The 27,263-nt window shown below is 39.0% G+C and overlaps 1 protein-coding gene across 1 annotated transcript; it reads right to left on the bottom strand.

The window, feature by feature from the left end:
* Window positions 1-18,498: 18,498 nt before the first annotated feature.
* LOC118799050 (Schwann cell myelin protein-like) lies at window positions 18,499-26,981 on the bottom strand. The gene is made up of 4 exons (XM_036558738.1): window positions 26,808-26,981; window positions 21,646-21,921; window positions 20,248-20,335; window positions 18,499-19,339 (listed from the first exon to the last, which is right to left on the bottom strand). Exons 1-4 carry the CDS (start codon window positions 26,959-26,961, stop codon window positions 19,282-19,284), a joined length of 576 nt encoding a protein of 191 aa, XP_036414631.1. The 5' UTR covers window positions 26,962-26,981; the 3' UTR covers window positions 18,499-19,281.
* Window positions 26,982-27,263: the final 282 nt, after the last annotated feature.

The following is a 27,263-nucleotide window of genomic DNA, read 5'->3' as shown; positions in this document are numbered from 1 at the left end:
TTTATACTTGTACCATTTCACTTCATCATGTGGGCTGGTCTGGCATGATAGCATCACACAGCTGCCCTTAAAAGCTTCAACCGATTCTGGCACCTGAACCTTCCAGCCATGACACAGACAGCTCAACACTGAAACTGTGGAGATGAAGAGAGATGATAAGTCATGAGGTCACTACTGAACCAAAATAAAAAAAATAAATAAATAAAGACTTGCAACATTTTCCACAATCCTAGAATATTCGACTGCTGGTATTAAAATAACATTTCAGCTACCAATGCTCTGGTGCTTCATTATTTTAGCTATAAGTAAAGCAAAATCCCCAGAGAGAAATTTTAGTGATTTTAGCATGAAAATGAATGTGAGATGATTGGCACATTCATTTTGTAATCACTTTCATAATGTAGGCAAGTAAAGTCATGATTGAAAGCAAACTTTACCAGTTAGGAAGAGTTTGTGTCTGTCCATTACTTGACAAGGCCTAGAAAAGTGAAGAAAAAAAAAGAGGAAAGTGAATCACGCTTTACACTTTTATCTTTCAGATTAGTTAGAAATGTGAGAAATGTTTACAGTGCAAAATTTTTGGGTGCCCTTGTCAAATTCCATTTGTTGATTTTCTAAGTGAAAATGAGTGAACACATCCTGTACAGAGAAATTGCAAACTGCAAATTTTAATGCATGATCACTTTATTTGCTGAATTTAATCTAAAAAATAAATCACAAAATGTGGACTGTGCAAAAGTTATGGCATATAACATTATAAAGTGTGTGTTAACTTATTTTCACTTAGAAAATCAACAAAACATGTCATTTGACCAAGGGTGTTCAAATGAACATAAAATTCAATGAACTCAAATATGTGATTGACACTGATATTTCCAAAAATATTCAACATTATCATTTGGGTTATTCCATGCCTAATCATCTATTAGGCTTCCTCACACCCATAATGTCGGAAAAATTTAGCCAGCTAGTGTTGTAGTTACTGAATAATACACTTTTGACATGTAATCCTTTTTTATTAATAGTTAACAATTAGTTTGTGGAATAACCCACTTACTCTTTAGAAACATGCATTTTTCCAGAAGCACCTAAAACAGCATTTGTTAAATCTCAACCCCAAAAATCATAATCCCAGTAATCAGCACTGAGTAATGTACTGTCAGAGTAAAGATAAAAAAGTAATTATAGCCAATTAACTTCCTCAATTAAAATAACATTTGTGGCAAATATCACTCTAGTTTCAGACTAAGTACCTTTACTTTTATTGCCATTTAATAAATGTAGCAGATGATCTGAGACAAACACTACTGCAAACATTGAAGTCCTGCATTTGATGCTCCTGTATATTCTCTAACTGTATGACAGACTGGATTGGGCTTTCTGGACCTGTTCCAAATTGGTTCAACACATTTAACTAGAAGACAGTACTGGTGTACCACAGAGGTCAGTACTGAGTCCCCTCCTCTTTTGTTCCAGTATAGGCCACACACAGAGAATTGTCCCAGAGCTTGGGTTCAGGTATCATAGCTACACTAATGAACACCAGATTATCAGATGATGCACTGTCTGTCTAGCTTTCTAAGTCTGATAGTCCTTAAATAAAAACAATGAACAAACGTAAAGAGGAAATTCTACTTCTACTTTTTTAGCACAGACGTTACAGATATATTTATCATTCTCAACACAGAGTTCACATTTAACTTGCACATTGATAATATCAACTTTCTTTCACTTCAGAAACTTTATTTGGTTTTTGACCTTTACCTCTTTTCAGCTTGCTAAGAAATACTGCAGAGAGTAGAACTTGTACAAAAAGGTAGCAACACTACAGACTTTTAGTTGTTAGTAACCTTTGAGCTGTTGCAGAATTACTGAATTTGTTTGCCTGTTTCATTTAGAATTGAATGCAGTGTTTTCAATAAGTTGTAATGCTCTTAATGGTTTCTTTCACATCTCTAAGAGCTGGTTTCTTGGACATAGATTAAACCTAGTCTAGGACTGGACAGCAATGCTAATGGTGTTTCACCATTAAAGTCCTATGCAGGAACTCAGTCAGGAAAGTTTTGGACTGTACTGTTACTTTCAAAAAACAAAAACATCTGAAAAATTGGGTTAGATTGCTATTTTGGAGCCACAGATTTTACTGGATTATCTTGGTTTTTCCATTATACCACAGTTGTTATTTTTTCAGAAACCAAATATTGTTAAATCCAAGTTTGTTATAAATGGATAAACTGCAGTTTGGAATGAAAATCTTCATTTGCAAAAATGAAAATGCAAAAACAGCCTGTGTTGAATACATTGAAAACATTTCTGTGATGTCACGAGAACTCATTTGCATATATGTACCTATTCAGCCTACAGCAGGTTAGCCCTGCCCACTCTAATTGAAATTCTATGGAGTGTTCCAGGTCTGAGTGCTTTTTGAATGAGGCACAGCCAATCAATGTAAAGAGGTCATTTACATATGAGTCACTGACATGACATGCAATTTTTGAGTCCAAGATCATTATTTTCCCAAACAATGATATAATACATACCTGACATATATCAAATTATTCAACAGTATGTCTTTTATGTGAAACAATTTTCAGTACATCCATATAAAATACCCTTTAGTTTCTTTTTGCCTCCAAAAGTCTAAAAATGTCATGTGGTGCAACCTTCCAACCACCCGGACACTTATACTATAGAGCCATGCTGTTGTAATACATGCAGAATATGATTTGCCGTTGTCTTGCTGAAATAATCAAGGCTTTCCCTCAAAAAGACGCCATCTGGATGGCAGCATATGTTGCCAAAACCTGTATATATCATTCAGCATTAATGGTGCCTTCACAGACGTACAAGTCACCCATGCCATGTGCACTAATGCACCCTCATATCCTCATGAATTCTGGCTTTTGAACTGTGCACTGATAACAAGCCGAGTTGTCTTTAGCCCAGAGGACACAGTGTCCATGATTTCCAAAAAGTATTTCATATGCTGATTCGTCGGACCACAGGATCATTTTCTACTTCAGCTCATATTTAATGAGCTTGAGCCCAGAGAAGGTGGCAGTGTTTCTGGATCCTGTCTATATATAGTTTCTTCTTTGCGTCATAGAGTTTAACTTGCATTTGTGGATGCAGTTTTCACAGACAGTGATTTTCAGAAGTGTTCCATGAGCACATGCAGTGATTTCCACGACAGAATCATGTCTGTTTTTAATACAAGACCACCTGAGGGCCCAAAGATCACAACTAGCCAATATTGTTTTTTGGCCTTGTCCCTTACATACAGAGATTTCTCCAGATTCTCTGAATCCTTTAATGTTATTATGTACTGTAGATGATAATCACCAAGTTCGTTGCTATTTTATGTTGAGAAACATTGTTCTTAAATAATTGCACTATTTGCCTGTGCAGTCTTTCACAGTGGTCAACCCCTCCCCATCTTTACTTCTATAAGTGTCAGCCTCTCTGAGATGCTCTTTTTATACACAGTCATGTTGCTAACCTGTCGCCAATTAACCACCAGGTGTTTTTTTAGCATTACAAAACCTTACCTTTGTTGCCCCCGTCCCAACTTTTTTTGGAACGTTTTGTTGGTATCAAATTCAAAACGGGCATATATTTTCGAAAAAAACAGTAAACTTTTTCAGTTTTAACATTTGATATGTTGTCTTTATACTATTTTCAATTAAATCTAGATTTTAAATGATTTGCACATCATTGCATTTTGTTTTTATTTACATTTTGCACAGCGTCCCAACTTTTTTGGAAATGGTGTTGTATAAAATACACCTAGGTATAAATGCAAATGTATATGCAGATATAAAATGCAAAAAAACACTAAAATTAGGACATTTAGGACAAAGTCCAGCCTGCACACAGTTTTTAATGGTCCTGTGGCTTCTGTTTTAGAGTGTAAGAGGCCAGCATGCTGCAGTTCTTCCCTTTACCTGATGGTGAGAGCAGCACCATAAAATTACAGTGGAATGCACCGCCCTGTGATAATGAAGTTTGCTAATGTTTAAGAGGCTTTCTTCTCTGACCAGACCTGCAGCTTCATTTACTGACTGACATTTAGTCCAGACTGCAGCCATAAAGCTCAAACTTTCAAATTCTTTTTCATCGAGAGCCGCAGCAAATGTGCTCTCATATGTCAAAAGACTAATGAATGAATTCAGTATCAACAGACAAGAAACAAAGAAAGAACATTGCAGTAAATATTCTGGAGAGAAACTAAAGCAGCTGCAGCTACTCGAGTCTCACAGCACCAACTTCTTATCAGAGCAAATCCAGTAGGTCAGTAAATATGAACCCTTTAAGGTCGAGGAAAGACTTACTCATGATGTTTAATCCGCTCTTCTTATTTCATTAATTTCTGAATGCGGTTGCTGCATTTATTGATTTGTAAAGATCATCATCTAACAAAACTGAAAAGGTATAGATTTTTGTTTAGTTTGTCTCACAGACTATATTTTTGAACAAGTAAACTCTTGAACAGGAATATACTTAATACATTAGACACATTTTACTGTTACTCTGATTGAACAAGTCAGTAATTTGAGCACTCTAACAATTAAATTAAGCATTGTGCATCTTTTATACAATGAGAGGGAACATGGTAGCTCACAGAAAGCTCTGACTTTACATGCTGATACGTTTCGCTGACCAGCATGAAAATGCACGCACCATAACTCCTCTGGCAGCAGATTTACATGTGTTTAAGGGAACATCACCAGATTCTCAGGATGGATTACCAACAAGATGCTAGGTTCAATTAATTGCTCTTCATTTTTCATATTTTGAAAACATAATGGTTAAATCATTTGTGAACAATGTTTTAACCCCCAGGTATTATGACATGAGTTGATTTGACCCTTTTTCAAAATGGACACCCCTGCTCTGCAGCAAGTGCACATGAGCCTCAAATCACCATACCCAATGCCAGACGTTGGCTAGAGGGGTATAAAGCCCCTCAGCACTGGCCTGTAGGGCAGTGGAACTGTGTTCTCTGGAGTGAAGGAGCTCCATCTAATAGCTATGGGATGAGCTGAAGTGATCAAGAACGGATCGTCCAACATCTATACCTGACCTCTCTCAGTTAGTAAATGTGGTCATTAATGCTGGTTGTTATTATTTTGTTTGATGGATGCAAATGAATAAATGATAACTTTTGCTTGGAACATGATAAATAAACAGGAGATAAATTTTATTCAGAGAGTGTCCCATTACTAATTTTGAGCACGGTATCAATATGGTCAATGTAATGTAGGTCTACTTTGTTTACATAATGTTATGTTTGAAGCTAGACAGCACCAGGCAGATGTCAGGTATATGGGCCAACATAGAGTCAGATGCCATACAGCTGCATATGGTTTTTTATTATTAATATTATGCATCTCTTACCTTTCACTGCTGCAGATGCCTTGGTCTTGCTGGCAAAACCAACTGTTTGGCACAGTGAAGTTATTTAACTCCTATTATACCAAGAATAGAGTGGGCGGGGCTTCCTTGTTCCTTGAAGAGTTGAAAACAGCCTCCATTTGACATTCACTTCTGCTTTTTGTTGTCGTTTGAGCAGTTTCTTCAGCAGGTTTGTATCCAAAATGCCTCACTGCAGTCTGGTTGGAATTCATCTCCAGGTGTTACTATTTTGTTCTCTTCTGTGAGATGTAATTTACGTATTCACAGCATTTTTATTATTATATGTGTGTTTTTGCAACTGTCATAACTGTTACTTTTTGTCATATTAGTACATATGGACCATTCCACTGAATTTGTCCAAGCTGCGCTCCCACTGTAAAATATTCACACCTTAGATATTTACAAAATTATATTATGATCTATTTAAACCTGAGGCATTAATGGAGATATGAATAAGCTAAATATGTAAAAAATCATATTTTATAATGTACTTCCTATTGGGAAGCATCGGACCCCTAAATGTACACTTGAGAAAATAGTATTTTTTTTTTCAAAGTTGTTTTAAAGATCTGTTTGATTTCTTTCATGGTGAAGTTGAAAGATTTAGATTTATCATGATTTTAATTTTTAAATAAAAACAACTTAGTAAAAAAATTACTATTGAAACACAGTTTTAGTCTGTAGGCCTTATTTTAGCCACACCCCTGCATTTTAGAACAGGAAGTGAGGCTGCATCCCTGTCCCTCATGGCCACATGGTGAGCAGTTAGATCCCATTGTTTTGAGGTACATGTGCCCCAAAGCCTGAAAGTCAATGAGGAACATTAAGAATCATCCTTACTGAAACAATCTTTCTGCAATTAAGTACATTTGTTTTGTGTTTTAATAAAGATATGATGATTTTTTTGTGTGTACAACTGTTCAAAAATGTGTTTGCTAGTCATGTACTGGCTACATTTGAGTTCTGCTCAAAATGAGCTAAAATTGTCACCACCGAAACAGTCACTACTGAAATATTTGATAAACTTTCAGTAGTGTTATGATTGTTTTGGTGGTGACAAAATTGAATGTTTAAGCATTATTAAGGTATAGGATCACTCAAAGCAAAAGAACTAGTCTGTCCAGGTCAATTAAACGCCTGCAATGTGTTTCAACTATGACTTTGGTATAGGGGTCCTTTTCACCTGCCCGATAGAGCACACTCATTTTCTTGACCCCTTATCTGTTGAAATCAGTGCTTTGAAAATACATTGGTCAGCGTAATCACTGATGTGTTATCACAGTTCTCATAAGGCTGTTGCATGACGTTTACGTGCAGTTTAGTTTCATGTAGGCTTCTAGCATACGTGAAAAGTTGTGTGCATATAATCTTACATTTTGCTGTTGTCGGAACAAAACTTGGTCTATCCAAAATGGTAACTTTACAAGAGAAGGAAAAAACATACTTACATTTAAAGTCAATGGAACCAGACGTTTTCCAAGTCGTTTTGGGCCGTTTCTTTTGGTCCATTCTTCATGAAATTTAAATACAATGTAAAGGGCAACAGACATTTTCAAATTATGTCAAAAACTGAAAAATGGAAAAAAGTTTCCTTCTGACAGCAGCAATTTGTAGATTCTCCATAGGCCGACCAAAAGTATCACTCAACTGTAACTTCACGAGTCCAAGTATTTAAAATACTGGAATGGAGCAGTATTTACCCTGGAATGTGGCAAAAGTCTCATGCATCTGAGAAAATGATATACAAAGCTGTCTATTTGGGCAGAATGTGTTTATTTGTTCCAAAACACTATAATTAGAACACAAATAAACAAATAAACAATCCATTGTGATTTGATTTTATTAACTTAACCATTTTCCAAAGCTTGTGTTCTTCTAACTTACATAATAAATAACTTCATTGACAAACAACAAATTCATTTTACTGTACTTTATGCTATTTATGTTTATTTGTATGAATGCCAATGTTGTATAGCAATCCAAACACAAAACACAATTCCAAAAAAGGTTGGAACAGTATGTGAAGAGAAAGCAGTGGTTAGTATTGAATTTCTTCTCATTCTTCTTTTGTACGAGTCTTCAGCTGCACAACTGCCAACTTTCGAGTTTGATGAGACATGCATTTTCACTAAAAGACATTTCTGAACTGCAGGCAGGCCAATCTAGCCACAACCATACTGTTGTAACACATGAAGAAAGTGGCTTTCTCTTGTCAATTCTGAAATAAGCATGGGTGTCCCAACAAAAAGACCTTGACAGACCCTGGATTTTGAACTTTACACTGGTAACAATCTGGATAGTCCTTTACTTCTTTGACCCAGAGAACATCATCCATTATATTTGTAAACAGTCTGAAAGGTGGGCTCATCAGACCATGTTACATGTTTCAGTGTTTATTGTCAAAGTATTTTCAAGCCCATGCAGTAAAATCTTTCACAACAAAGTTTTTGAGGGGTCAAAGATCACAGACACAAAAGACTGTAATACCATAAACTGCTTTTTGTGCATTACAGTCAAAAATGAATGTACAGATTTATTTAAATTTATAGACGTTATTTTGAACTTATAGACATTCACGTGTCTGTACAGTGTGCTGTTGCTCTAACAAAAAGGCCAAAGCTCATCTCTATATGTAGAGGCGGTGCTGCATGTGGTTGACTAGCACAACAGATTTTGTCATACATAAATGACTTCAGAGATTATTTGTCTACCAAACTTTTAATCAGAAGCCTTTCACATGATGCACAACTCTACAAATTTGGGTACTGTTCTGTGAGACCTGTGCTTCTAAAGTAGTTTTAAATCCTTTTTGTTTATTTAAGTTCCAGTCAAAATGGCCAATAAGTACACAGAAGCCTCCAACACCAAGTATATAATCAGATCTACTGGTATTTCATTTGTCCACTCTACACTCTCAGAAAAAAGGTACTAAACTGTCACTGGGGCAGTACCCCTCTTGTCACCGGGGTGGTACCCTTTAGGGTACATCTCAGTACCTTTATTCAGGGAACATAACTGTACCATAATCCACTGAAATCATATTTTCTAAGTTGTATTGACTCCACACACCCCCGTCTCGTCTCCAGGCTTATTATTGTTCTGTTTTAAAACATTCGGTTATGAAAAGGTACAAATACATACTTTTTATCATGTACATACAATGACTAGAGGAGATATTTCTGAGAGGAGTAGCTATAAGATAATCCACTTGCCTAAGGAAGGAGAAATCTGGGTTTCAGAAAATGATTAAAAGCTACAGAGAAAATAGGACTAACAACCACCTGCAAGAGCTGGTAAACCAGCAAAAAGTCCCCATCAGATAAACAGCACTTAAAACTTTCATCTTTGAGAGAGAGGAGAGAATCAAGCTGCTTCAGATCTGAAAACATCCACAGGTGATTCTGTCCATCCTTCCACTGTGAGAAGACAACTCAGCGTTATGGGTCTGAAAGGATGTGTAGCTGTGAAGAAATGTTTATTGGAACATGCTCCAAAACCCATATGAAACCATTTGATTGAAAAAAAACAAGTATCACCTAAATGTTAACTTTAGGAGAGAAAGCAAACATGTTTATAATTTTTAATGTTTAATTTATTTACTGTGGCATCCTTCCACTGGCCAAACTGGCGTGGCAAGCTTAAGGGGTATGGACATGCAAAGTGGCTCTCGGGATCTCACGATGCTCCAGAGTTAAAAAGCACTATGGCATGTGCCCATCCCCTCTCTTGCTTACGGGCTCATTCCATGAGGACATTTTGTTGTGGTTGTTCATGTTGATGTTCTTGTTCCTTATTCGTAATTATTAGTGTAACTGACATAAATAATCAGTTAAACTTAGTATTATGTAGTCCCCATGGAGGAGGAAGGCTACGACTAGCCAATCACAGCACAGAAGAGCGTGGCCTGTCTGACGAAGTATTAACATAATAGAACAAAATACATACATACACACATATACATGTATGTTTCCCTCATATATGTACTGAAATGTGCTATTTTCAGAGAGCTACTTGACCTCAAGAGGCTTCTTTTATTCATCTCAGCTCCCTTTTCCAAGCAACAGGTACCAAAAGTGGCCATTCTGTATCACTGTTGTTTTAATTTGCAGTAATATTCTCTCGGTCATTGAGTACATGAGTTAACTGGTTATGTGCTACTCGAGGTTGACAACAGGCCAATGTAAAGTCCAAAAGACTGTAGAACTCGCCCCATACGAAAGAGGACAGGAAAAATGTGAGGTACTCAACCATTGGGGCGACCGAACTAGATAACTTCAGGTGCCTGATGATGCTTTATTTTGTGGTTTTAGTGGTTTCCTATTATTCTGTTTGGTGAAATATGTACTATAACTAGGGCTTTTACAACAGTACGAAGTATAGAGATCAGAAACACTCTCGGGCTCTTGGCCACCCTCATCACAGTCTATCAAGTCAAGTGAAGTCAAATGTTATTTATATAGCACTTTTTACAACAGGCATCGTCACAAAGCAGCTTTACAGAAAAATCTGGGTCCAAGCCCCTGTGAGCAAGCCAGTGCTGACACTGGCAAGAGAAGGAAGAAACGAAGACTCAAAGGGGAATTAAAAACAGAGAATAGGGTTTTACCTTTAGTATAAAATATTAAAATATAGAAAAGGGGATAAACAGGTGAAGCAATGGCTATGATTGAATAATTCAGGTCTGTGCATACAGCAGAATCATCAGAAGGGTCAGAGACATGCAGGTGAGGTTTGCACAGCGCTGCATTAAGCACACATTCACATTCTGACAGCTGTAAAAAAGGAGTTAACCCACAATAAGGTGTGATCTCGCTTCATGTCTTAATTTAACACTGATGTCTCTCTAATGCAAATTTCTCTTCTGGAAACGTTTCATGTCACGTCTAGTTTTGCTCGACCACCATCAGAGAATTAAATCACCTGTTCTATGCTGTCATCATTCCGTGCTGGTAGTTGTGATCTTCCAAAGAAGAGTGGATAAATCTGTGTTCTCTATGGATTTGTTTGATAATTTGTTCCAGGATTCTGACATCTTGTGTCCACTGCTATGTCCTGGGTAAATTGCTGAAAAACAGCCCCAGACCATTATTTCTCCTCCACCAAACTTTATTGTTGGCACTATGCATTCCGGAAGGCAGTGTTCTCCTGGCATCCACCAAACATAAATTCATCCTTCCTACTGACTCATCACTCCAGAGAACACGTTTCTGCTGCTTCAGAGTCCAGTGGCGGCATGCTTTACACCACTCCAGCTGATGCTTAGCATTGTGCATAGTGATCTTATTTTAGAAATTCAGGTGGTAAAAAGTCAGGTTGAGAAATTCAGGTTGTAAAATTCGGGTTTAGAGATTCAGGTTGTAAAAACTCCTGTAAAATTCAGGCCTGGAAATTCAGGGAAACATCCAAGGTACTTGGGAAGGGCAAACAAACGTAGATCTAATTGAACTCACACCTGGCCAATCACAAAACATCTCATTGGGAGGGGCTTCTTTGTCACTCGGGACAGAAAAACAAGCCAGTTCTTTAGCAAGCATCTTGTTTATATAAGCTCACATCAGGTACTAGTATTTATTGTTTCATTGGTTGTTTGTACAGATATAAGCTGATGCTTGATTTCAGTTCAAAGCAGTTAGTGGCCTTGCCTGTTAACATCCACGTTACAATCGCTTTTCCTACATTTAAGTAAATTTGTGTGCAAGTAACCTAAATTTGTGAGGAGCATCACAAATTCAGGTTCTGCATCATGAATTCAGGTTCAGGTTCTGGTGACACTGATTTAACTCCATATGAAGACTGTACGAAAACCGTGCATCAGGTCAAAAACCTGCACACCATTCCTGATCAGACCAAACATTCCAGTGTTGGAACAGATTTCCTGGGGCTTTTAGCTATGCTGTTTTTAGAGATGGCTAGTATAGCTAGCAAGTAATGGAAGCTCACTGCACTGTGCAAACCATTACACTGCTTCTTCAAACCTTCTTGAGTTGTTACGTGATAAATAGACTTGCTTACGTGGTTTATGACTAGGGATGTGCTTTCCGACTAATTTTGATATTTGAGTATCCGTAAAAATGAACTGATTCAGTTAATCACAGGCAATTAAAAAACAATAGAAAAAAAATGTTCTGTCTAAAACAGACATGGTTTGCGGCGTGTGATATTCAAGCATGCAGTTTGTGCAATGCTAACACAGTGGTTTTAACACGGTGGCTTCCTTTACTTCTTAGCTACATTAGCCTTGTAGCTCCAGTGCAAAATTAAAGAAGCAAACTTCAGACACCAAACATGACTTGGCTGATTAGTTACATTTTCAGATAATAAAGGAAACTGTCAATTTGATTATTGGTCAAACAGCCACTTTAAAGGACTGAGGCTTCAGGCGAAGCAGACTCGTCTTTAACAGTACTACACTATGGGAGCCAGATACTGTACTGTGTGTCCAAATACTGTAGCCCAGTTGTTGCTGCACAGTTTATCAGCATCTCTACTGACTACAAGACCACTGTCGTTCAGGTATTATTTGGATGGATGACCATTCTCAGCTCAGCAGTGACACTGATGTAGGAGAGTGTGCATGTCACAAAATTAGTGATGCTGTGGTTTTTAGGCAGTATGTACATGGTCTGGCACTCTAAAACATCTGGCCAAGAGTGGCCCTGGTGAAACTGACAGTAGATACGTGCTAGAGGATATATGAATTCTATCATCTTTGAAAAACCACATGACTAGTTCTGTCTTGACAGTTTATACAGTGCTGTGAAAAAGGATTCACCCCCCTGATGTATTCTGTTTTATTCTGTTTAAATGGCCCTGTGTGAAAAAGTAGTTGCCCATTAGTTACTCAGTGAACCAGTTAACCAAACTTAATTAATAATTGAGATCAATTAAAAAAGAAGCACACAGGCTTGAGTGCTCTAAGCATCACTTAAAAAGTCTCAACAAGCAAGACTCCCACAATCAAAAGAAATTCTGGAAGAGATGAGACAGAAAGTTATTGAAATCTATCAGTTTACAAAGGGTTACAAAGCCATTTCTAAGGACTCCAGTGAACCACAGTGAGAGCCATTATCTCTAAATGGAGAACACTTGGAACATTAGTTCTTCCCAGAAGTGGCGGGGCCTAAAAAAAAGAAAAACGGGCCACACAAGAACCCACAAGAACTAGAAGGCCTCGCTCACCTAAGATAAGGTGAGCATTCATGATCCCACCTTTAGAAAGAGAACATACCTGGTATTTTTGGGTAAGTTGTAAGGGGAAAACAAATAGTAGCCAAGAGGAACATAAATAAAAGGCTTGACGCAAAAAACACCTTGATGACTCGCAAGCCTTTTGGAATAATGCCCTGTCCTGAGGCGGAAGTGGAACTTTTTGGAAGACAGGGGTCAACACAGCATTATACAATAAGAACACCATACCAACAGTGAAACATAGTGGTGGTAGTGTGATGGTGTGGCACAAGACCAAGTCCACCTCTGAATAGCTCATAAGAAACAAAATTAAGGTTTTGAATAGCCCAATCAAAAGTCCTGACCTCTATTGTCGCAGGATGTTGAATGGACACTTCATAATGGAAAGCCCTCCAATTTCGCTGAAGTAAAGAAATTCTGCAGAGTAGAGTGGACCGAAATTCTGCTACAGCGATGTGAAAGACTGATCTCCAGTTATAGAAAGGGTTTGGATGCAGTTGTGGAGGGCAAGTACGTTTTTACATGGGTGATGTAGGTGTTGCAAAACTTTTTTCCTGCAAAAATGAAATGAGATGATAGCAGTAATTCGTCTTCTCACAGTGGAAGGATGGACAAACGGTCATCTCACTCTTAAATGTGTGTGCTAGCCTGCAATCCCAAAGGCAGTAAAAAATGGTCTAAGAAACCGAGTGATACATTTTACGTCCAAATGGAAGGAGGAGATGCTAAACTCCTTTATTGTGTAGCACACTAACACATTTCCCATCAACATGGGAGTGTTCTGAAAAGTCGCACAGTTTTCGTGTACATAGAGAGGCCAACCAAAAACCATTAGAGTATGGTGTGATTAACTACAAGATCAACTACTAATAAGTGAAATAAATACTTCTGCAACCACAATTTCAATTTTTTTAAGCCCAGATTGGAAGCTGGTTTCTGACTTTTGAGTTCACAGAACACTGTATCCCTCTACGGTGGTAATTACCAGCACTGCAGTGCCAGTTTAGCACTGCTCTTTGACAGTTTCAGAAACCACATGAGCAAGTCAAAGGACTGCATAGTTTAGTGGTTTCCCTGTTCATTTTGTGAAAGGGGTGAATGATTAGTTGATGGGCATCAAAGTCAAACAAAACGCACATTTCAGTAAAAGCTTTTCTTTACACGAGGCGGTGTGCTTGCAATAAGCTATTTTTGTGTATATTGTGGTGTCAGCGTAAAAGAAGACACAGGAAACATAGCAATATAGATGAAAGCTCTTTTACTGAGCCTTGAGGAGGAAGAACCGCTGCTCTAGAAGCAGACGGCCTAAAAGCAGGCAGGTCACTTCTGACCACACATTTCCTGTACATGGTAGCCACGTAGCACTGCTTAATTAGCCCTCACCCCAACAAAGGTTAGCACAAATAACATGTCTGCACATCTTCCTATGCACCCATGGCCAAAAAAGTCAGTAGAGAGACTCTACAACAGGTGAAGTCTCTGAGGTGCGAGCCTGTTTCAAGCCGCGGAGGTTGCAAGTGTTGCCTTTTTCTCTATTGGATAAACGAATGGCATTCTTGAAAATAGCCGCTAATGCTCTTTTTTCGTCCAAATGTCGCTAGATCTTCTGAATTGCGAGGTTATTAATGAGTTCAAATGTGCATATTTCAATGTGCAAGCTGATGTTCCTGTGCATAGAATTGACATCATAATTGTTAACTTCACTAAAATACCCCACACAAACCAGAAAGCCTTGTCAAATGTGGGGTTAAGTTACTTTCACAGTAGTACAGTACAGTTTGAGTAGCTGATGTTGGTATAGTAATAGTGTTGTACAGGAGAAATACAGTATTAGGCTTACTATAGGAGTGTTAACTTGCTTGTAACATGGTTTTAGCAATGTGCATATTACCACTACTTATCTGCTGTGTAGTTAACCGTTTGCAAAATGCTGATAAGTCCTTGATATTGTTGATACATCTTTCAAACTTTCTGCTCAGGCTACTGTTGGGACCAAGAGCTATTTGCTTCCTTGCCTAAAGCCCTGACATATGATGGTTTTTAAAATCTAAACTATTCTGTGCTGTGGTTTTATTGTCTTAATCACTTACAAAAATAAACAAAAATAAAATAAACAAAAACAGAAAAGGGTATTCAATCAAAAATAAAAGAAAGTAGAGTAAAAGACTTCAGCCACTGAGTTGTTGTGGAAGGGAGAAAAAGGCTTCTTCTTTACTGCGCAAATACAGTGTTCCACACAACAGTTTATATACCATTTATCTGGGATAATGTGATATCCCCCCGCCTTACTTCTCAAATTTTGATATTAGCTCATTCTCTAATAGGTGCATCTCTTTGTCCATCAATTTGGCCATCGCATGATGAGCTCATTCCTCAAAACTGGCTTCAACAGGTTTTTACCAGCCTGCTCTACCTTTCAAGGTCAACTTGTCCCTCTCTTCACTGGGTCAGTAGGTACACACAGGCCTCTCTGTGAACCCAGCTGCTTTCCAGTGTCTAGAATCTCCTATGCAGACAGACTAAGGCCGACCCTTTGTGAGAGAATTCATATTCTCTGTTAGGCAATACTTCCTATTTGGTTATTGATTACAACATCTAATCTATTTGATTACTGATTAAGGGAATATTTATTCAAAATTTCCGTCACCCAATATCATAATGCTGGGCGAGTTGCAATAAATCAGCCTTACGACACAGCTCAAACTGTTCTACGGACGGCGCACTAATAAACGCACTTAATGGAAACATCACAGCCCAAGACCCATCCCCACACACACAAGAAACAGCCAAGCCAACGACTACCCAGCACAACCAAAAGAAATGATCAATTCATTTATTGAATGAAATAACATGCCCAACACTACATGGCCCTGTGTGAAAAAGTAGTTGCCCATTAGTTACTCAGTGAACCAGTTAACCAAACTTAATTAATAATTGAGATCAAATAAAAAAGAAGCACACAGGCTTGAGTGCTCTAAGCATCACTTAAAAAGTCTCAACAAACAAGACTCCCACAAAAGAAATTCTGGAAGAGATGAGACAGAAAGTTATTGAAATCCATCAGTTTACAAAGGGTTACAAAGCCATTTCTAAGGCTCTCGGACTCCAGTGAACCACAGTGAGAGCCATTATCTCTAAATGGAGAACATTTGGAACAATAGTTCTTCCCAGAAGTGGCGGGCCTAAAAAAAAAGAAAAACGGGCCACACAAGAACCTACAAGAACTAGAAGGCCTCGCTCACCTAAGATAAGGTGAGCATTCATGATCCCACCTTTAGAAAGAGAACATACCTGGTATTTTTGGGTAAGTTGTAAGGGGAAAACAAATAGTAGCCAAGAGGAACATAAATAAAAGGCTTGACGCAAAAAACACCTTGATGACTCGCAAGCCTTTTGGAATAATGCCCTGTCCTGAGGCGGAAGTGGAACTTTTTGGAAGACAGGGGTCAACACAGCATTATACAATAAGAACACCATTCCAACAGTGAAACATAGTGGTGGTAGTGTGATGGTGTGGCACAAGACCAAGTCCACCTCTGAATAGCTCATAAGAAACAAAATTAAGGTTTTGAATAGCCCAATCAAAAGTCCTGACCTCTATTGTCGCAGGATGTTGAATGGACACTTCATAATGGAAAGCCCTCCAATTTCGCTGAAGTAAAGAAATTCTGCAGAGTAGAGTGGACCGAAATTCTGCTACAGCGATGTGAAAGACTGATCTCCAGTTATAGAAAGGGTTTGGATGCAGTTGTGGAGGGCAAGTACGTTTTTACATGGGTGATGTAGGTGTTGCAAAACTTTTTTCCTGCAAAAATGAAATGAGATGATAGCAGTAATTCGTCTTCTCACAGTGGAAGGATGGACAAACGGTCATCTCACTCTTAAATGTGTGTGCTAGCCTGCAATCCCAAAGGCAGTAAAAAATGGTCTAAGAAACCGAGTGATACATTTTACGTCCAAATGGAAGGAGGAGATGCTAAACTCCTTTATTGTGTAGCACACTAACACATTTCCCATCAACATGAGAGTCTTCTGAAAAGTCGCACAGTTTTCGTGTACATAGAGAGGGCAACCAAAAACCATTAGAGTATGATGTGATTAACTACAAGATCAACTACTAATAAGTGAAATAAATACTTCTGCAACCACAATTTCAATTTTTTTAAGCCCAGATTGGAAGCTGGTTTCTGACTTTTGAGTTCACAGAACACTGTATCCCTCTACGGTGGTAATTACCAGCACTGCAGTGCCAGTTTAGCACTGCTCTTTGACAGTTTCAGAAACCACATGAGCAAGTCAAAGGACTGCATAGTTTAGTGGTTTCCCTGTTCATTTTGTGAAAGGGGTGAATGATTAGTTGATGGGCATCAAAGTCAAACAAAACGCACATTTCAGTAAAAGCTTTTCTTTACACGAGGCGGTGTGCTTGCAATAAGCTATTTTTGTGTATATTGTGGTGTCAGCGTAAAAGAAGACACAGGAAACATAGCAATATAGATGAAAGCTCTTTTACTGAGCCTTGAGGAGGAAGAACCGCTGCTCTAGAAGCAGACGGCCTAAAAGCAGGCAGGTCACTTCTGACCACACATTTCCTGTACATGGTAGCCACGTAGCACTGCTTAATTAGCCCTCACCCCAACAAAGGTTAGCACAAATAACATGTCTGCACATCTTCCTATGCACCCATGGCCAAAAAAGTCAGTAGAGAGACTCTACAACAGGTGAAGTCTCTGAGGTGCGAGCCTGTTTCAAGCCGCGGAGGTTGCAAGTGTTGCCTTTTTCTCTATTGGATAAACGAATGGCATTCTTGAAAATAGCCGCTAATGCTCTTTTTTCGTCCAAATGTCGCTAGATCTTCTGAATTGCGAGGTTATTAATGAGTTCAAATGTGCATATTTCTATGTGCAAGCTGATGTTCCTGTGCATAGAATTGACATCATAATTGTTAACTTCACTAAAATACCCCACACAAACCAGAAAGCCTTGTCAAATGTGGGGTTAAGTTACTTTCACAGTAGTACAGTACAGTTTGAGTAGCTGATGTTGGTATAGTAATAGTGTTGTACAGGAGAAATACAGTATTAGGCTTACTATAGGAGTGTTAACTTGCTTGTAACATGGTTTTAGCAATGTGCATATTACCACTACTTATCTGCTGTGAGTTAACCGTTTGCAAAATGCTGATAAGTCCTGCCTCCATTAGTTATTGTTGATACATCTTTCAAACTTTCTGCTCAGGCTACTGTTGGGACCAAGAGCTATTTGCTTCCTTGCCTAAAGCCCTGACATATGATGGTTTTTAAAATCTAAACTATTCTGTGCTGTGGTTTTATTCTAATTATTGTCTTAATCACTTACAAAAATAAACAAAAATAAAATAAACAAAAACAGAAAAGGGTATTCAATCAAAAATAAAAGAAAGTAGAGTAAAAGACTTCAGCCACTGAGTTGTTGTGGAAGGGAGAAAAAGGCTTCTTCTTTACTGCGCAAATACAGTGTTCCACACAACAGTTTATATACCATTTATCTGGGATAATGTGATATCCCCCCGCCTCACTTCTCAAATTTTGATATTAGCTCATTCTCTAATAGGTGCATCTCTTTGTCCATCAATTTGACCATCACATGATGAGCTCACTCCTCAAAACTGGTTTTCAACAGGTTTTTACCAGCCTGCTCTACCTTTCAAGGTCAACTTGTCCCTCTCTTCACTGGGTCAGTAGGTACACACAGGCCTCTCTGTGAACCCAGCTGCTTTCCAGTGTCTAGAATCTCCTATGCAGACAGACTAAGGCCGACCCTTTGTGAGAGAATTAATATTCTCTGTTAGGCAATACTTCCTATTTGGTTATTGATTACAACATCTAATCTATTTGATTACTGATTAAGGGAATATTTATTCAAAATCTCCGTCACCCAATATCATAATGCTGGGCGAGTTGCAATAAATCAGCGTTACGACACAGCTCAAACTGTTCTACGGACGGCGCACTAATAAACGCACTTAATGGAAACATCACAGCCCAAGACCCATCCCCACACACACAAGAAACAGCCAAGCCAACGACTACCCAGCACAACCAAAAGAGAACGAGCCCCCAATGTATATTACGACCTGTCTAGGGGTTTGTGGTGATCAAAACATGAAAAAAAGACAAAAGAGAGCCAGATGACGTTTGAACAGATCAAGTCATGTTATTTTCCTTTTGTGCTGCTCTTTTGTATACATGACACAGGACAGCATCAGAGTGGGCAACAACAAACATAGCCAGCCTAGCTAGAGATTTTAGAGAACTAACTTACCTATGTACAATTAAAGAAACAAAAATACAGCCAGTCTTCCCCAACTCCCTGACTATACCAAAAACAGGAGAAAACAAGGTCAAAAGAAATGGCACCCACTCCTACAACCTGGTTGGCATAAGAGTGAGTAAAGTTTACAGAGAAAGATCATGAGCTTACCGCTAAACAGTAGAGGTAACTGGGTAGAGAACAAGAGGTAAAGCTAAGCTATTTCATTTGAGATGAGGACAGACAATACACACTAGCCATAAAACAAACATTTCTGAGCTGCGATTCAGATCTAAAAACAATCGCCCCAAGTCGCCATGGAGGAAAGCCTTGATGACATCCAGCGCGGCCTTCGAAGATATACCCCATGCAATCACAGCCAGCCAATCAGATGCAAGCATCGTTCCGGGACTCCAGTAAATCACATGCACGAGTGGGCGGGTTCCTAATAAGCGAGAGCGAGAATGAAAGAAAAAGCAAAACAATACAAACATCCTAGGGATGTAACAGGAGCTATCAGGCTTCCGTTGCTAACTAACACTAGAAGTCAATAGTCACCCAAAATGTTTTTCCTAAGTACTTCCCCAAAACGTATTTCAACCCAGTCAAATCACATTCAGCTCTTCATTAAGGACATAAAGACTTGGTTTAGGACACAGTACGACTAAGAGGAGTCAGAATTTAGCGCAACGCCTGTTGTCTAAAATGGCTGCCATCTACATGGTCATGTCCTTAATTATGACCTTAGTGTGGTTTGAGTTGAGAGGTTTTGTCTGCAAACAAAGGAGATTAAAATCTGGAGTAAGTGGATAATTGTGTAAATTAGATTTTTCACTGTGCCATTTGGTTAAGATGGCAGTAATAATTGTAATGATAACAGAGTGAATGATGCAAAGGAGATAAGCAGTCCTGTCAGTCAACACTAGCAGGACTAAGGCCCAATCCCATTTCTTATTGGTACCCCTACCCCTTGTTTTCGAGTGTCACTTTGCCTCTTGGAATTGATAATACACTAATAATACATAATAATACACTAATAATAAAAATTTTAATTATGTAATTTTTTAACAGAGAAAATTCTCACATTTGTGGGTTTCTTTGGTCGCTTGTTCAGCCATCTTGCCGGTTTTTCCTTTTTTTCTCATAACACTCTGTTTAGAGTGTGCCTCTGAAAAACCTCTGTTTGGAGGGCCATGTAGCCCTAACACTTCACTCTACCCCTCTATCTCATCAAAAATTGGGACACCTTACCTCTAGGCGTGGACGTGCAAAATGGAGGGGTAAGGGGTAAGTGGTTGGGGTGAGGGGTGTAATGGGATTGGGCCTATGACACATGTCTATAATAAACTTTACCTCTTTTTTAAGCAGATAGCTGCCACAGCAATTCCTAGGATGATGCACACCACAGCCACTACAGCAGCTACCATCAATCCAGTGTTTCCTGAAAATGATGGAAAAAAGACTTAAAGCAAGAATCCATGAATTAAATTTATACAGTTTTGCACTTTTTCTCACGTAATTATGGCAACACATGTTTGGTGTCTTAAGTTTACTTCTTTAGTTTTGCACTGGAACTTAGAGGTTAATGTAGCTCGTGGAAACTTATGGTCACCGAGCAGCACTGTGCTAACTGACATGCCTAAATCATCACACATTTGCCACAAATTGTCAAATTCTTAAGTTCTCTTAGACTTGCTTATGTAGTTTCTGACACTATGGCAAACTGTGGTCTATAAAAAATGACACAAGTACATTAGCAAAGCTAATAACAGTAGTAGCCATTCTGAAGCGTGAATTTTGTCTGTTTTTTTCTTGTCCATTTTAATAAATTAAAGTATGTCTTACAGTGCCTGAAACCACATAAGCCGATTACTCAGCAACAGGACATGACAAGGCAAGTGTATGATGATGTAGGCCTCAAGTCCTCCTCTCAAAGGAAGAAAACAGTTAAATTCCTGATAGAATTTTGAAAACTTAAAAAAAAAAATGGAGTGATGTTTGAGTGATGGACAACCTTGTCTTAAAACTGAACGATAATCAGTTTAAAGCATTACATGATTTACTCATTTAACTATTTAAGTCATTTTTTGAGCTGGAAATGTAACTGTGTGCTGAACCCTTGTGTGGTGTTGATGTTGTTGTTACTCAGTGGTCTGGTGGACCCACCATATTATTGGTTTTTTAATCAATAGTCATAACAATTTATGTAAAAATACCAGATGTTTATTATATCACACGTGGCCAGTGTAGAGTTCTCCTTTAGCAGCTGTAGCCAGTAGGCAGCCTGTCCATGTTGTCCACCCTCACACACACACAGATATACAAACACATACACACACAGACACACACACACTAACAGCAGGCCATGTAGGAGAAGAACAGAGTGAAGGACACAGCACCTCCACACTTTTATTCCTCGCAGGTTCAGCCCAGCACCACATGTGTAATATAAATGTGTAGGGGGTGAACAGAGTGGAGTCACTGAAAATGTGTTAATTTATATGTTCTTCACAGAAAATGAGCAAAGGTGAGGAATCTGAGGTTGAAATAATAATGAATCGCATCATTTTTTCTTTTGGTAAACATAGAAAATGAGTCCCACAGACCCCAACACCACACAAGGGTTAAATAACAGAGAGAGAAACAGAAGCATTCTTACTGTTATGCTTCTTGTACAACAAGTGAAAACACAGTTTGACTGAAGGTCTGTCTAGTGTTCTTTCACTCACACACCATTTAGAAAGGCACTACCTTCTGACAGTGGACACAGGATTGGCATCTGGTAAGTGTCTGTCCCCACAACGTTAGACGCCTTACAGGACACGTTGCTGGCCCGCGGTCCTGTCAGCTCTGACACTGCTGTTCTTCCAGCATATGTAGTCGTTGTGTTGAAGTGTGGGTGGACAGCGCTGCTCCCATCAACCATCCAGAAGATGTTAGCTTGGGGCTCTGCTTCTGCTCGACACACGCACTGGACACCTCCAGCTGACACAAAGCATGTTGAATTCATCAGGATGGAGGGGGGGACTGAGAGACAGGAAGACACAGCACACAGGACATGACTGCTGAGTCTTAAAGCTGTACTGCTCAACATGTTAACCAGGGCTAAAGGTGCATGAAGCAGAAACACATTGGTGTTCTTACTGTCACAGACTTGATCTTCATTCCTCTAATGCATTATCGCTCTAACACACTTAATTCAACTCATCAAAAGTTTAGTAGGTGCTTTTTGAGTAGGGCCTGGACCCCAACCCTCCCGGACTGGAGATGAAGACCTCTGCTCTAAAGCACTGGTGTAGTCTAGTCTGAAGCAGTGGAGAGGTTTTGCCAGCAGAGGGGGCAGTGCCTTTATTAATCGCTCTAACACAGTGGCCCAGTCTTATAGATCTCTGTAGTCGTGTCGTCATTCTGTAGATGGTGTCGTGCCCATATTAGGAACTCCAGACTAAGCTGGATTTCTCTATGACAGAAATGAATTGTGGTTTGGAAAATCGCTCTTATCATGCCCTATGGAAAAATAAAATGTTCCAAAGCCGATGCATTTTGACAGACAAGCAGTGCTTAATTTGTGCTGGATCCTGCTGGAAATAGATCTAGCACCTCTCATATCTGGAACAAAAGCATCCTGGAACTTATTTACGTGGATCCAGCCCTATTTTTAAATAAAATAAAATAGAACAGAAAGCAGTGACCAACGCTCACACAATTCAACCCTGTGCCAAATGTGGGCATATGGGCATGTAGCTTTCAGGGGCAGTCGTGGGCTGGAGGTTAGGCCCTGTGACAAGAAGGTTGCCGGTTCGATACCCTGAGCTGACAGGACATGACTGAAGTGCCCTTGAGCAAGGCACCTAACCCCCAACTGCTCCCAGGGCCCTGTGGATAGGGCTGCCCACCGCTCTGGGTAAGTGTGCTCACTGCCCCCCAGTATGTGTGTTCACTAGTGTGTATGTGGTGTTTCACTGCATGGATGGGTAAAATGCGGAGGTGAAATTTCCCCGTTGTGGGACTAATAAGGGTCACTTAATCTAATCTAGTTTAACACTCTGTAAATGTTCTGTTGACACCTCCAGTCATCCCACAGCATCGATGAGATGTTATGGTTGCATCATTGTACTGCGGTCATCATAGTAACAGTAGGTGTATTTCATGCCATTGAATGCTACCGTATTAGGTGGAGCACTTAGAGCACTGTTGCATCTATATCCTCCTCCCAATAACTGTCCAGGAAACGTTAGTTTTGGGCGCTGCTTCCACTCGACACACACACCGGACACCTCCAGCTGACCCAGAGCACATTGAGTTCACCAGGATGAACTGAGAGACAGGATAGCCAGGCATGACTAGTCTTAATGCTGCACTGCTCAACATGTTAACCAGGGCCAAAGATTCATGAAGCATAAAAACACACTGGTGTTCTTACTATCACAAACTTCAGTTCTCTAAAGCAGGGGTCTTTAACTCTGGCTCTCGCTCAAACACACCTGATTCAACTCATCTGTTAATGGACTAGTAGGTGCTTTTTGACACCGGCCCTCCAGAACCAGAGATGAAGACCCCTGATCTAAAGTGCTGGTGTGATGCCATACCGCCTATTCATTACTCTGAAGTGAACAAGTCTCATAGATCTCTTGTCATCATTCTGTAGTTGCCATCATGCCTATATTAGGAACACTGAATAGACATAATAAGACTGATAACTTCACCACAGTATCCTACAAAAACCAGCAAGCTTTGTCAATATGGTAGTTTGAAGTCTTCGGCAGTTTTAGGCTGCAGTTGGAGTAGCTGGTGCTGGTATATAATAGTGTTGAAGTTAATAGTAGACTTACTTTCATACATATTGATTTGAAATGAGCACTTGCTTGGAATTTGTTTGTAGTTGTAATTTGACTGCAGAACAGCCTCGTAATTCAGGGAATCCTGTAAAAGGACAAAATGTCTCGTCTTTGGGACATTTTAAATGACCACAGGCCATGACCACAATGATTTTCAATGCAATTCATTGATATCATAGAGAAAACCAGTTTAGACCTGGAGTTCCTGATATGGGCGTGATGACTACAGAAAGATGCACCTTTCATAGATCTTTACTGGACTCTGCTGCCTTGCTCTGTTCGCACAGCCTCACTGATGATAAGCTCCACTTCAGAGCACCGAATAAGGTAATGTTCAAATTAGGTTGGGTTTCTTCTTTTTGCTCATGTTAACAGCTGGAGGAGATGCTCCAGTGCCACTAATGCTAAGGGCTATATTGTGACATGCTAATCACAGTTAGAAAGACTAGCCTGGCTAACACTTACAGCACAAAATAGCCAACAAACCATTTGCATTACATTCATAGTATAATTTCACTTTAAATATGATCCTCTATGTTTTTCCACTTAGAATCACTCTAATTATTTTGACTTTTTTCTTTCATTTTTAAAATTATTTTAATATTCGCAACCTACATTATCTCTATAAATACAATAAATATATAGTAAATATGAAATATATATAAAATAAAAATAAGATAACCTTATTAATTAACAATGTTACAGTTTGTTACTTGCTACTGAATAGGCAATATATATAATACTAAAGATAATAAATATAAACTCTGTCCTTCACAAACTCTCTTCACAAAAACGAACCATATAAATATTATAATTTAAAAAGCAAAGAAATATTTACACAAGAAGTAAAGCCATTAAAATATCATTGGAAATACCAGTATACACAGAAACATTTATAACGGTGAACCTGTGAGCATAAATCCCTGTTTTTTGGGTTTTTTTCTACAATAACAAAAACTTGGTTAGTCAAGTTATCAGTGCCCCTCATTGCCAACATTATGTTTGATTATTTTCAAAATGACCACAGTATTTGGAGACCTCTCTGGTGGAAATGTGTAATTGCAGTCGACGTGAGAACCCCTTCACCCAGAGGATGAATCTGATGATTGCAAGTATGTTGAAACAGAATTTAAAGAGAAATCAATCAAGATTGGTAACGGACGTGAGTGAATGATCTACTATTGTCATCATATTTTCATCAATATATTGATTATTGACTTTACACAGTGACACTTTTCACAGCAGCACAAACACCATATTTTAGCCTGTCTTCTCCTGACATTGGAATGCTAATTCTTTCATTTCTAACCAGAAGATCATGCATCATACACCTCTGAATGTGATTCTTTCTTAAAAAGATGTTATTGCTTGCTGTTTCATTTGCGGGATTTCCAGTGCTGTGTTGAGGTGTGCATTTATAGTCGGAACTACACCAGAGGGGGCAGCCAAGTACAATGAAGCTGGACTCAGGAGCTCTAGCTGAGGCTTGCTGAAATGAATCTTGAACAACTGCCATATAAAACACAATTATTATACACACCAACAAAAGTGGCACTTCTATAGGGAAGGGGTCTGAGATCTACCTGTGCCCATGTGTTCAGAGGTTCAGTCAGGGACTTTTGACAGGGACTTTAAATAAAATATCAAAATAAATAAGGAAATATTCACAATGGACATTCAGCAGTACTTGCTTTGATTGACCTCTTCCAATAGAGTTACGGGCAGTGCAGGACACTGATGTGTCTCGTTTGACAGCTTTAAGGGGAAACGATTTTGGTGCTGTGTGGGTCGTCGTGGAACCCTTTTGGTTAACAAGCCACTTGTACTCAGTTGGTTCAGGGTTGCTCTTACTAGGACACATGAGTGAGATTGTACCACCCTCAACCACACTTCTATCTGCTCCATCTATTTTAACATCTTCAGGGGCGTCTGTGGAGATGCAGTGGATATAGATTATATGTTTTATCGCTGCATTTCTTATGACCTACAAACTATTTCACTGTAAACAGTCCAGAGTTAGCTGAGTTCAGTAGCACAGGTAGTGGCAAATAAACTATATAGCCAAAATGAAGCCAGATGAACTGTAATGTAGATGGCTAGCCAGGCCTTCCCATCCAACATCAGCTCACAAAGGCTCTTTTGACTGAATGCGCACAAATTCTCACAGACACACTCCAAAATCAAATTGGAGGCTGTTATAGTTGCAAAAGGGGGCAACTCCATAGTAATGTCCATGGTTTTGGAAAGGGAAGTCTAACAAGCTCATAGAGGTGCAATAGTCAGGTGTCCACAGACTTTTGGCCATATAGCATAAGTGGAAAAGAAAATCTGTCTGAATAGACAGAGAACTGCTTCGCTCTTGGACAATTTCACTTTAAATTAGCTGGGCAAGCCAACATGAGGAGCTGTTTTCCTGGACATCAGTTGAGTCTAAACTGATGTCTAAACTGACAGTGGCCCTAAAATATGATTTCCTGTTGTTTTGGAGCTCCATCAGTTGAGCTCATTGGCAGGTGGAGAGAAGTGAATTGTTTTGGGAGTAGAGGGTTCTCACCCCTCACCTTTCACTCCTCATTGCTCCCTAGCAGCTCAACACACACAACATTTCACAAGCAGAGAGCTTCATGGAGTTATTATCTAAAAATATACAAGTCCACTGGTGGAATGGTCAGTAGCAGGGCTGCAGAAAGAGGCTATGCCTAGTCTTCGACCAAACTGCAGGGCTAATGGTGATTTTTTTTTAGTCTAGGCTTAGGCTTAATCTGGATATATATAACTAGCCCTAGAAGATACGCACACAGAGTTAGCTCACTAATAACCAATTTTAAATGAGTAAAGAAGGACCTACAAGATACTGATAAACATGCTTAGTTGTATATCATTTTTCCTATTTTTACATTCACTTTATATATATTTTGATTATTACAAAATACATTGAGAAATGATTTTGTCTGATTCTGGTGTACATTGCATTGAATTATGATCTACACAGAAAGAATGAAACATCGCTCTGAGGTTCACCACTTTTAACAATACAAAGTGAAGAAAACATGACAGCTTGTAAATTTTACTTACATAAGATGTTGAGCATAACAGTTGTACTATATATAGATTTGCCGTTGAATGTGCTGTTGCAGCTGAGTGTTCTGTTGTGGTCTAGACGGTTTGCTCTGAACTGAGCACGTGCCACCAAAGTCCACAGTCCTCCTGAGACCACAGTGCTGGTCATGTTGTTAGAAATGTAAGACAAACCCATCCATTCTAACGGTGGTGGGGACGATGGGCAGGTATACTGGACTGTGCAGTTGGCAGAGAATAACTTTCCATCCGTTTGTGTGTTCTCAACGGAAATGCTAACCTCAGGGTTCACTGGAATCAAAGCACAAATATTAATATTAATTAGTCAAAAGACTTTCGTAGTCCAAAATCATAATCACGTGTGTAATTATTAATTTAAAAGTCATTTAAAATCATAGTGAATGGGAAATCATAATGATGCATTTGACATATTTGGGAGTGAAATATGGTATT

The sequence above is a fragment of the Colossoma macropomum genome, unplaced genomic scaffold, assembly GCF_904425465.1.
Source record: "Colossoma macropomum unplaced genomic scaffold, Colossoma_macropomum, whole genome shotgun sequence".
NCBI classification, from domain to species: domain Eukaryota; kingdom Metazoa; phylum Chordata; class Actinopteri; order Characiformes; family Serrasalmidae; genus Colossoma; species Colossoma macropomum.
The sequence above is the reverse complement of the archived record's forward strand: the minus strand, read 5'-3'. Positions and strand labels throughout refer to the sequence as shown.

Bases quoted from the DNA above. Each gene is read 5' to 3' on its own strand.
- LOC118799050 (XM_036558738.1), bottom strand. From the start codon at position 26,961: ATGACCAGCACTGTGGTCTCAGGAGGACTGTGGACTTTGGTGGCACGT. The intron at 21,922-26,807 runs GTAAGTAAAATT...CCTGTCTCTCAG, and splicing joins TGTTATGCTCAACATCTTAT to TCCCCCCCTCCATCCTGATG. The intron at 20,336-21,645 runs GTAGTGCCTTTC...CATCATTTTCAG, and splicing joins CCTGTGTCCACTGTCAGAAG to GAAACACTGGATTGATGGTA.